Below are 12,298 nucleotides of genomic sequence, written 5' to 3'. Positions count from 1 at the left end.
TAGGCTATACAAAAATAGGTGGCATGCCAAATTGGGTCATAGTTTGCCAACCATTCATGTGTACTATAAACATTTCTTGAAAGAAATCTGCAACTTTCTATTTCTTAAAAACCTCAAGCTGGGTGCAGTGGCATACTTCTGCAGTCCCTGCTACTCAGGAGGCTGAAGGCTGGCAGGAGGATTGCTTGAGCCCAGGAGCCTGGGTAACAGGCTGGTATTAAAAAAAAAAAAAAAAAGAAATAATAAAAAGACAAATAACCCAATTAAAAAATGAGCAAAGGACCTGAACAGACATTTTTCCAAAGAGGATATAAGCACATGAAAAATGTGCAATGTCGTTAGTTATCAGGGAAATGCAAATCAAAACGAGATACCAATCACATCTACTAGGATGGCCATAATAAACCGGGAAAAAAAAGGTAAAATAACAAGTGTTGACAAAGATGTGGAGAAACTGGAGCCTTGATACATTGCTAGTGGGAATGTAAAATGGTTCAGTCATTGTGGAAAACAGTTGGTACTTCCTCAATAAGTTTGAAATACAATTACCATGGGACTCAGCAATTCCACTACTAAATATACACTCAAAAGAACTGAAAACAGGTGTACAAACAAAAACTTATATATGAATGTTGACAGCAGTTTATTCATAATAGCCAAAAAGTAGAAACTGCCCAAATGTCCATCAACAGTTAAGGGGATAAACGAAATGTACTATATCTATGCAATAAAGTATTATTTGGCCACAAGAAGAATTGAAATACTAACACATGCTAAAATATGGCTGCATCTTGAAAACATTATGCTAGGTGAAAGAAGCCAGAAACAAAAGGCCACGTATTCCATTTATATGAAATGTCCTTAAGAGGCAAATTCATAGAGACAGAAAGTAGATTAGTGCTTGCTAGGGGCTGGGCGAAGGGAAGAATGGGGAGTGACTGCTAATGGGTACAGGGTTTCTCTTTGGGGTGATGAAATATTCTAAAATTAGTGGTGATGGTTGAATAACTTTGTGAATCTACTAGAAATCACTGAATTGTATACTTTAAAGGGATTAATTTTATGGTACTTCAGTTATATCTCAATATATTTTTTAAAGTCTATGGCAAAATATTAAATTTTAGATATTTCAATAAGGAATTATTGTGTTTCTTAGCTATAAAACAAAAGAGAGTATTCGAGTTGTATTACATGTTGTACCTATCTCAAAAACTACACAAATTTTTTGTTTGTGTGTGTTTTTAAGTCTGTATGTTATAAGAGCAAAGCAGGCAGACCATTAGCTAAGCCTTTGAATTTTTTGGTTATTGTTGCCAATTCTTGTATTTACTTTAATGGCACTTCCTGCCATAGTATTTGATGTGGAAAATATTCTAAATATTTAATGTGAATGTCATTAAAGAAAAGTATCTTGAAAATGTAACAATTTAGAGTAAGCTATAAATTTAAACAGTTTCATCTTTACAAAAAAAAAGTTAATAAAAAATCACTATCATACTAGAGTTACTACCTACACATTCTAGCCCCTATAAACACAGCCTGGGAGGTTACCTCCTTCTCCTCTGGGCAGTACAGGGGCCCTGTAGGATGAAGAACAGCTTTCTGTGCATAATAAAAGAGCTCTGATATGTTCTTCAGGTTTTTTGCTGAACACTGAAAAATAAAGTTTAAATTTTACACTCTGAAGTCAATTATGACAGCTAAAAACAATCTTCAAATTATGAACATAAGGTAATAGTAAAATTTCTTGAAGAAAATGCAAAATGTATTTTCTTTGTAGACATCACAATGTGAATGTCTACAAAGAGCTCAGGCGCCAGCTCCAAGTTCTCTGTTTTATTTGGTTTACAGGACTTCACAAAGAAAAGGAAATTTATTCCATCCCACATTGTCCCCCCACTCCTATTCAGAATCTTTTTTTTTTTAATTTTTCTTTATTTCAGGAAATTATGGGGGTACAAACATTTTGGTTACATGTTATGACTTTGCCACATCCCAGCCATGATTTGAGATGTGCCCTTCCCCCCTACAATGCTCACCGTGTCCATTAGTTGTGAGTTTACCCACTCCAACCCCCCTACCCCCAAAGAACATTACTACTGTGTGAACACCTTAGTGTTGATCAGTCAGAGCCAGTTTGATGGCAAGAATCTTAATTTAGTGAGAATTCACCAAAAATACATTTTCAAATCAAATGATGAGGCATACCTCCACACAGGTTTCTATTTCTGTATACTGGTTCATAATAGGAAGGATGGTCTCCATACTACTATATTCCACCAGATCGGATTTGTTCCCCACCAATATTAAAGGCAGCCTGAAATAAACAGGGAACATTGTAATAAGGGAGGCGAAAGACATTAGATTTATATTGTTATTTACATATAATAACCCATTCTTCCCACTGTAAAATGGGAAGCCATTGAATAGTTTTAAGTAGGGGGTCAGCATTTTTAAGAGCAGTGATTTATTATCTTTTAGAGATATATACTGAAATATTTATAGCATGATAAAATTTCTCACTTTGCTTCAAAATGATACCAATAGGATAGGTAATAGATGAAATAAGACTGGACATTAGTTAATAATTGTTAAAGCTAGATGACAGATACACAGGGATTCATTATACTATTCTCTCCACCTCAGTATATGTTTCTTTTTCTTTCACTTTGGATCATTTACAACAGAATCTACCTTAGTACATTTTTTCATTAAGAAAAAAATTCTTTAAATGTGGTGACTTGACTTTAAATTCTTCAGTGACAGTGAAGACAGATAATATTCATATTTGAGATGTATTTTAGAAGAACAACTGATAGGAACAGCTGATAGATTAGATGTGAAGGTTGAGGGAAAGGCAGAATTTCAGAAAAATATACAGGTTTTATCTGAACAAAATGGGTAGATCTACTAAGACTGAGAAGATTGAGAGGGCTTTTTTTCTTTGGCAGCAGATAGGCAGGGAATTAAAAATTTTGTTTCACACAAGTTAAATCTGAGAAGTCCATGGGGAAATATAAATGGGGATATCAAGAAGGACCAGCCTAGTAGAGAACTGCTGTGAATCCTGCAAGAGAGCTTGGAGGGGAAGCAAATCATCTTGCTTGAACTTCAGACTGCAACAGAAAGACCTGAAAGCATTTAGCTTACCTACCATTGGTGTGACCACTATGCTTAAAAGGACTGATCCACTATGCCCTATAGATCTTTTTTTTTTTTTTTGAGACAGGGTCTTACTGTGTCACCCAGGCTAGAGTGAAAGATCACAGCCCACTGCAGCCTCAAACCCCTGGGCTCAAGCAATCCTGCTCTTCTCAGCCTCCAAAATAGTTGGAACTACAGGTGTGTGAGACCACACCCAGTTAACTTTTTTATTTTTTGTAGAGACAGGGTCTCGCTACATTGCCCAGGTTGGTCTCTAACTCCCGAACTCAAGCAATTCTCCTGCCTCGGCCTCCCAAAGTGCTAGGATTATAGGCATGAGTCACTATGCCTAGCCCCTAAATATAAATTCTTAACAGAACCAAGAGGTTTTCCAAAAATGTAGTGGTTTGTAACCAAAAGTATACAATCAGAATAATTTATGGAGCTTAAAAAAATATATATATATATATATACATACACACACACACATACACACACACACACACACATATCCAAGTCCTAAACCTAAACCTAAACCTACAGATTTTAAAATTCCAAAGGTGGAGGCCAGGCACAGTGGCTCATGCTTGCAATCCTAGCACTTTGGGAGGCAGAGGCAGGAGGATTGCTTGAAGCCAGGAGTTTGAGGTTGCAGTGAGCTATGATGATGCCACTGCACTCTAGCCGGGGCAAAAGAACAAGACTCTGTCTCAAAAAAATAAAAATAAAAAATAAATAAAATACCAGAGGTGGGACAAAGGCATCTATATTTTTTTGGAAGTGCCTCAGGTGATTGTGATGGGTATCCTGATAAAGAACCACTGTGACAGCTGGGCGTGCACCTGCAGTCCCAGCTATTTGGGAGGCTGAGAGAGGAGGATCACTTTAGCCCAGGAGTTCAAAACCAGCCTGGACAACATAGTGAGACTCTGTCTCTTAAAATAAAAAAAGTTAGGCCAGGCGCGGTGGCTCACGCCTGTAATCCTAGCACTCTGGGAGACCCAGGCGGGAGGATTGCTTGAGCTCAGGAGTTCGAGACCAGCCTGCGCAAGAGCGAGACTCCGTCTCTACTATAAATAGAAAGAAATTAGCCAATCAACTAAAAATAGAAAAAATTAGCCGGTCACGGTGGCATGTGCCTGTAGTCCCAGCTACCCGGGAGGCTGAAGCAGTAGGATCCCTTGAGCCCAGGAGTTTGAGGTTGCTGTGAGCTAGGCTGATGCCATGGCATCTCTAGCCCAGGCAAGAGAGTGAGACTCTGTCTCAAAAAAAAAATAAAAAAAATAAAAAAATAAAAAATAAAAAAAGTTAAAATAAATAGATTAATTACGGTTCTGAAGCTGAGATGACCTTTAAAAACAAAACAAAAAATAAATAAACAAAAAAATAAACTGGGGCTGGGCTCGGTGGCTCATGCTTATAATCCTAACACTTTGGGAGAATGAGGCAGGAGGATTGCTTGAGGCCAGGAGGTCCAGATCAGCCTGAGCAAGAGTGAAACTCCATGTCTACAAAAAATAAAAAAAAGCTGGGCATGGTAGCATGTGCCCGTAGTCCCAGCTGCTCAGGAGGCTGAGGCAAGAGGATTGCTTGAGCCTAGGAGTTTGAAGTTGAAGTGAGCTATGATGCCGCATTGCACTCTAGCCAGCACGAAAGAGCAAGATTCTGTCTCGATCAATCAATCAGTCAATCAATACTGAAGGTATAAGGCCTGGAGGAGAAGGTATTGGAAGTATAAGGTTCACATAATAAAGAAATATATTACCTTGGGAAAAGTCAACAAGAAAAATAAGTATGCTCACGTGATTCAGGGATGGAAAAATAAAAGTCCAGGGATAAGCTGGAGCATGACTATGGACCACAGCCACACCTGAGGATGCTAAATTATATTCTCAAGTGTCAAAAATCACTTCAAGATGGCACTGAAAGAGCTACCAAACAAGCCAGACCATTTTAGGAAGCTGTCGTAGTAAAGCCAAAATTTTTTGATTTGGTGGCTGAAGATGGTACTTAACAGAGCCTGGCAAAACTACCTTCTCTGAAGAGTCCCTCCCAGAAACGGCTCAAGCAATGGGTGTTTGATCCTCCAAGGCAGCCCCGTCCAACATTCTATGGTGGTGGAAATGCTATTTATCTGTATAGCCCATTATTGTAACCACTACATGTTGCTACCAAGCACTTGAAATGCAGCTAAGTATATCTGAGGAACTAAATTTTTAGTTTTATAATATTTAATTTTAATTAATTTAAAGTTAAATCACCAAAACTGACTAGAAGCTACTGCACTGGACAGCATAGCTCCAGAGGGTCATTCCCTCCTTTCCACCTTGTCAGTAAGCCAACAAAGAGTTCAAATCACGGTGAAGAGGAGCCATCGGAACCACAAGGCACAGCACATACAATGCTATCTCATTCACAGTCTCCCTTCCATAAATAGGTAAGGCAGAGGGTATATGACCACAGTCATCTGTTTAGAACCAGATCTTTGGCGTTTCAAGGCACAAAAATGCCTAACTAAAAGAGAAACCTAAAACATTGAATAAAGGACCAAATGCATACAATACACAGATGTTAGTCTGATTTCCTAACATTTAAAAAGACTCAAATACTTCGTAAATAATTTATTTTTGATTAAATAATATTGCAAGAAAAATGTTTTGTTTCCATTTTGGTTTACCTCTAGCCCGGGCAACAGAGTGAGACCCTGTCCAACAAGAACAACAAAAAAACACCAAAAACTAAAACCTTGAAATATTAAAACCTAGTACTGCCATTCTGCTCAGAAAAGTACAGAATATGTTTTCTCTTTTCTCTATCACAAATGTATTTTTTTCAAAGAACTGCAAAGAAATTTCCCTGCATGAATTCCAAAATGAAGATCTCTAGAGTTTTTTAGAGAAGTTAAATGCTTACACATGTATTATTTCATTTGATTCTCAAAATAACCACATGTAGCCAAGACAGGTATTATCCTCATTTTCACATATAGATGAGGAAACTAAGAAGCCAAATGAAGTTGAAGTCATAAGTGGAAAACTAGATTTCAAAGGTTGTTCATTTTTCTCCAAGTCTGTGTCCTCACACAGGCCACACTGTAAGCAATCGGTGACAATGGGGAAGAAGACTATACCTCATCGAAGGGGCATCTCGAGAGAGATGCACATTCAATACAGGGGGAAGATGCATTCAAAAGATGTGAGACTAAGCAGTTTGAGTTTCTCTTAACATTTGAAAGAGAAACGTAAGATTTATGAAAAAAAAAAGATTTATGATCAAAATATTTAATCTGTCTGAAGTTATGAATCATTATAGTATCAGAGCTCTGTTTCCTGCTTTAGTCTTGAATATATTTATTGCCTCGAATGACTCCCCCGGAAAAGGTGTGTGGGTGTGTCAGTGAACAGGGCAATAAACCAACAGATAAAGCAAATGTGGCAAAATGTTAACAACTGGTGGATCTATATGAAAGGTTTACAGAAGTTCACTGTACTATTTCTTGTACCTTTTCTGTAAGTTTGGAATTTTTCAATACACAAAGTTTGAGAGAGGAAAAAATACCTGCTGTCTTTATCCGTTCTTTCATTTATGAGAGGAATCCATCGACTTGTTACCTAAAATGAAAATTAACAAGAGCTAAGCCACAATGAGGATCTTCTTTGAAAAGCACTCTGTCCTTAAACCCATGAAATTATAAATTGAGGATCAACTTTGAAAAGTGCCCCAATGAAATTTAAATATAGTGCAAAAAGATCACATATTCATACCTTATCAATAGAATGCTTGTTGTTAACAGCATAAACTATGCAAATGACATTAGCCTAGAAGGAAATTTAACAAATTAATGGTATTTTTAAATCATAAAAATGTAAACAGTATCATTTAGTTACCAAATAGTTAATATATCTGAGGCAAGGGAAGAAAACACTTTAAAAACTCAAAAAAAACCCACCAAAATACCTTGCCTCTAAGAGGAAACAGGCTTAAGGACTTACATCAAAAATGCATACTCAGTAGCAGCACTAACAAAGAACAGAAAAAGGCCTCTTGGTAACTGAGAGAATGAAAAAGGCAGACTCATAGGATCATCACTCTTTCTCCCCAAAAAAAAACAAAACAAAACCCTACAACTATTTTTTTTTGAAACTCACCTGTGATATTTCTTGATGAAGTTGTTCATCACTTTGTTCTGCTTCTACAAATGACAAAAAGTCAATGCTCCGTATTGTAAATACTTTCATAAAAACTAATGGTCAAGCTAAAATATAAGCAACACCCATCTCACATCCTTCAAAATGACATGGTACAGTGGACACCAGATGGCAAACACAAGGGCAAGCCAGGGGACAGAAATAGTTAAACTATGATAAGGTAGCTGGCTAGCATTAAAAGATGAGTCTACAAGGGGGTAACTCAGGCCCAGAAAAGCAGAGGCATTGTGTAACATAATAAATCTAGGCCGACATCTGATCAAGAGTTGAAAAGAGTCAGACAAAAGAGATCAGAACCCAAGCAAGACGACTAGGTGCTGAAGAGTGAGAAGCTTGGACAAAGAGTCTATACACACAGAGTCAAAAGGCCAGATGAAAATCTGGGTAATACAAGCTTAAGATCTAGATAGCAGATGGAAGTAATAATAACCAGGGCCTAGAAGCAAAACTGTAGCATAATAATGAAGAGTCAAGAATTCCCTCTCACAGACCTCTAGCTAGAACTGGTCTCAATGAGTGGATATATCTGAAATTCTATAGGTGCAGAGGATATGCATGATATAGCTAGGATGAGGAAACAAAGAATTGATAAGCAAAGCAATTATTGGCATATTAATTTAGACCATCTTGGATTACATATGTCTCCCCCTACAAATGCCTGTTATTTCTGACATATAAACTAATATATATGAGTTCAATGGTATTTTTATATGATGCTAAATAACAGGCTATATTTTTAATATCTTTCCATATGTTGCATAACCAATCGGTTAAGGCTTTAATTCTAATACTGAAGTGAATCTAATTATGTGGCTATACATATTGAAAAAGAATAATTCTGCAAATAAAAGTAGTTATGAGACTGATTGTAACAGAAGACATTCATCCTCCCTCAGCTTATAATACACAGTGCTGTCCAACAAACAATGCAAGCCATGTCAATAATTTTTTTTTTTTTTTTTTAAGAGACAAGGTCTCGCTCTGTTGCCCAGACTGGAATGCAGCAACCTGATCAGAGCTCACTGTAACCTCAAACTCCTGGACTCAAGCGATCCTCCCACCTCAGTCTCCTGAGTAGCTAAGACTACAGATGTGCACCACCATGCCCAGCTAATTTTTTAATTTTTTGTAGAGACAGCCTATATTGCCTAGGCTGGTCTGAAACTCCTGGCCTCAAGTGATCCTCCCACAGTGGCTTCCCAAAGTGCTGGGATTACAGGTATAAACCACCATACCCAGCCTCACATATGTAATTTTTAATTTTCTGGTAGTAACCTTTAAAATAGGTAAGTAAACAGGTAAAATTAATTTTTTATTTAACCAGATATCAAAAATATTTAAATTTCAACATGTACTCAATAGAAACATGACAAATGAGATATTTTACATCCTTTTTTCACACTAAGTCTTGAAAATCCAGTTGTATTTTACACTCACAGTACATTTTAATTTAGAATAGTCACATTCAAGTGTCTAATAGCCACAGGTATTGAACAGTGTAGTTCTGGTGTTTCTTTTTTAGAATATATGGAACACCAGCTAAGCCAAACAAAGTATTATCAATGATTTATGCCCATTTTTAAAAAAAGTAGTTCTAGAACAAAACAATAGTTCAATAGTATGTAAAAAAATTTTAAGTTATTGAAAGCAATACTGATGTGCTTCTAATTTCATATATTAATAATAGGAGCAAGCTGACAATTATTTTAATTATTATCTTATCTGGAACAAAAATATTGACAAATTAATGAACAAATTCAGAACTCAACAAATTCTCAAATTCAGAACTCTTTCTAAATCATAAGAGCACGCCTGAATGCCTGATAATAAAACTGACCCACAACTTCTCTCTGCAAACATGTCAACTTAAGGAGGGTAATGATTGCTGGTCATTTACCATTCCTCCTTCCTTTGCATTATTATGGAACCCAACTTAGTAATTTGGGGACAGAGAATTGCCAGACAGAGGCTTTGGATGGGGTGTGGAGTTTGTCAGAGAGACATAAATGAGACAAGAATCGTAAAGGATCATTTACTGCTACAAAGAAAGGACCACTTTTCTTTGAACATTTTAAAAACCTCAGTAAGTACCTTTTCCCAAGCGTAGTTAACCCTACACTTTCACCTACAAGAGGGTATTTATTACCTGAGTAATCTACGATGTGTGTTGGAACTCTCTCAGGGGTGACATCAGCTGGAATCGTTATTTCTTCTGCCCGAGGAGGAACCTTCATTTGCAAATAAATATAGAAAAGGAAAAACCTTTGGATATTATGAATCAAACTTGTGAACAGATTATATAAATTTATCTGTACAGGTTGAATATCCCTAATCCAAAATGCCAAAAACCAGCCAGGTGCAGTGGCACATGCCTATAATCCCAGCACTTTGGGAAGCTGAGACAGGAGGGTTATTTGAGGCCAGGAGTTTGAGCCCAGCCTGGGCAATATAGGGAGACCCCATCTCTAAGAAAAAAAAAAAAAATTAGCCAGGTGTGGTGGTACACACCTGGAATCCCAGGTACTTGGGTGGCTGAGTTCAAGGCTGCAGTGAGCTGTGATTGCATTGCTGGGACTACAGGCACGAGCCACCACGCCTGGCTAATATTTTTATTTTTTTGTAGAGATGGGGTCTCACTATATTGCCCAGGCTGGTCTCAAACTCCTGGCCTCAAGTGATCCTCCTACCTGAGGCTCCCAAAGCACTAGGATTACAGGTGTTAGCCATTGCACCGAGTCTAGATTTTATATATGTTGTTTTCTTTTTTTTCCTTCTTTTTATTTTTTTGAGACAGCGTCTCACTCTGTCACCCAGGATAGAGTGCAGTGGCCTTATCATAGTTCACTGCAACCTCAAACTCCTAGGCTCATGTAATCCTCTTGCCTTAGCCTCTCAACTAGCTGGGATTACAGGTGCACGCCACCATGCCTGGCTAATTTTTCTATTTTTAGTAGAGATGGGGTTTCACTCTTGCTCAGGTTGGTCTTGAACCCCTGAGCTCAAGGAATCCTCCTGCCAAGGCCTCCCAGGGTGCTAGAATTACAGGAGTGCTCTCCTTTTTTTTTTTTTTTAAAAGACACAGGGTCCCCCCATATTGCCCAGGCTGGTCTTAAACTCCTGGCCTCATGCTATCCTCCTGCCTCAACTTCCTGAGTCACTAGGATTATAGGTGTGAGCCATCACGCCCAGCTCATTCTATTTTTTTCTTTGTTTTAAATTAACACACGAAGTATTGATCATTTTATTTTGCTGAAGGCTTAAGATACTCTGCAAATGAGGAGCTAAATTAATCCAAAATAATTTCAAATAAACCAATAAATTATCAAAATTTATTTCTTCTAGAAGATAACTGATTGGCTACATAAGCCTGGTATTTAGTGATTCCATTTTTCGGAAAGAGTCTATGATTTTTTAATTAATTAAAAAACCTTACCAACACTCAAGAGGCTATGCTAAATCAATCTTAAACTAAGTTAAACTATCACAGAAAACTTTTAGGTATTATACCAAGTGATTATAAATTAACATTACCGATTCCGCAAACAACACATGAAAATGTACATTTCTTAAATTAAGTAATTACTTTATTTAACTATCTTATCTAAGGGAAAAAAGCAAAACATCAATAGTCACGTGGCAGCTATAAATGCTGAAAACACTACTATATAACACATCACATTCCTGTCTGGACAATGAAATTATACAGATATTCCTACCTAACCTAAAGACAGAGTAAATGTAAACTGTGACACTAATAATACTTTCTATGTAAGAAATGCATAGAAATCATTTTTATCCCATTGTATGGATCCCATTCCCTATAACAATATCCTAAATTTACATAAAGATTTAGCCAATAGCCCCTCACACTGGAATTTCCAAAATATAATATACTGCCAGTAATAATAAAACCACCTTACTACTTTTGGTGGCACTTCACTACTATTAAGCTCATCTCATTTGAGACCCACAACAATCCTTTGAGGTAGGCAAAGGTGAAATGAATCAGTGTCATCATTTGTAAAGCAAAGCAGGCAGATAATATTAAAGGTTTTCAAATATATGTGTCAGAGTTTTAGTGGTTCTGACCACAACACCTCAAAGACTGGGGAATGTCAGGCAGAAGTCAAGCAGGGATCCACATCTTTCATCCTAACTTCAACTGGAACACTTATCATATCTTTTATATTTTGAACTTATGAGCAACATTTTATTTTTAAGAAAGGGTTGTACAGCTTAGATAGATTATATCCCTCCCACTGCCATTTTACAGATGAGACAACTAAGTCACAGAAAGGACAAATGTCCTAGATAAGGTCAAAGGTAGGAATCGCAAAGGACTTAGGCAAACTTAGATCTAGTTTGGTTCTTTCTTCTACACCGTATTTCATAGATGTCCTCCATAAACTAATATGAGCCTTTTAAAAGGTCACAACTGTCATCGCCAAAGCATTTCCTTCAGTTAAAAAAAAAAGTCACAACTGTCAGAAAGGAAACACGTGCAAAAAAGGGTGGAGTTTATTTCATTTTAACTCAATTTTGATAAATTAAAAAAATTTTAAATATGGAAAAGAAATAAAATGTTTACCTCTTCTGGAAATTCTTCACTGACGAGAGACATAATCAGTGATGTCTTCCCAACTCTAGCTGTGAAAAGAAAAATCATAACTTTAATAAAGTGTTTAGATTCTACATAAGCTCAAATTCAGCAACCACATAAGGAAGTCTGTTATTTGTTACCTAAAATCAATTGAATCCAAATTACCAAGTTTTAGTATAATGCTTAAAAGTATATCTTTTTTTGCTGCTTAGAAAAGTAACACAGGCCGGGCGCGGTGGCTCATGCCTGCAATCCTAGCACTCTGGGAGGCCGAGGCAGGCGGATTGTTTGAGCTCAGGAGTTCGAGACCAGCCTGAGCAAGAGCGAGACCCCGTCTCTACTAAAA

General features: G+C 37.1%; 1 protein-coding gene across 4 annotated transcripts in view; it reads right to left on the bottom strand.

The window, feature by feature from the left end:
• RHOT1 (ras homolog family member T1) overlaps positions 1 to 12,298 on the bottom strand; it is a 63,714-nt gene that overhangs the window by 31,285 nt on the left and 20,131 nt on the right. For all 4 annotated transcript variants that reach the window (XM_012648345.1, XM_012648346.1, XM_012648348.1 and 1 more), the window contains exons 2-8: positions 11,941 to 11,999; positions 9,499 to 9,580; positions 7,293 to 7,336; positions 6,909 to 6,962; positions 6,703 to 6,755; positions 2,209 to 2,317; positions 1,552 to 1,653 (exon numbers count right to left, since the gene is read on the bottom strand). In XM_012648345.1, the coding sequence (XP_012503799.1) occupies positions 1,552 to 1,653; positions 2,209 to 2,317; positions 6,703 to 6,755; positions 6,909 to 6,962; positions 7,293 to 7,336; positions 9,499 to 9,580; positions 11,941 to 11,999 (503 nt within the window). The remainder of the gene's footprint in view (positions 1 to 1,551; positions 1,654 to 2,208; positions 2,318 to 6,702; positions 6,756 to 6,908; positions 6,963 to 7,292; positions 7,337 to 9,498; positions 9,581 to 11,940; positions 12,000 to 12,298) is intronic.

The sequence above is a fragment of the Propithecus coquereli genome, unplaced genomic scaffold, assembly GCF_000956105.1.
Source record: "Propithecus coquereli isolate 6110/MARCELLA unplaced genomic scaffold, Pcoq_1.0 Scaffold281, whole genome shotgun sequence".
NCBI lineage: Eukaryota > Metazoa > Chordata > Mammalia > Primates > Indriidae > Propithecus > Propithecus coquereli.
The sequence above is the reverse complement of the archived record's forward strand: the minus strand, read 5'-3'. Positions and strand labels throughout refer to the sequence as shown.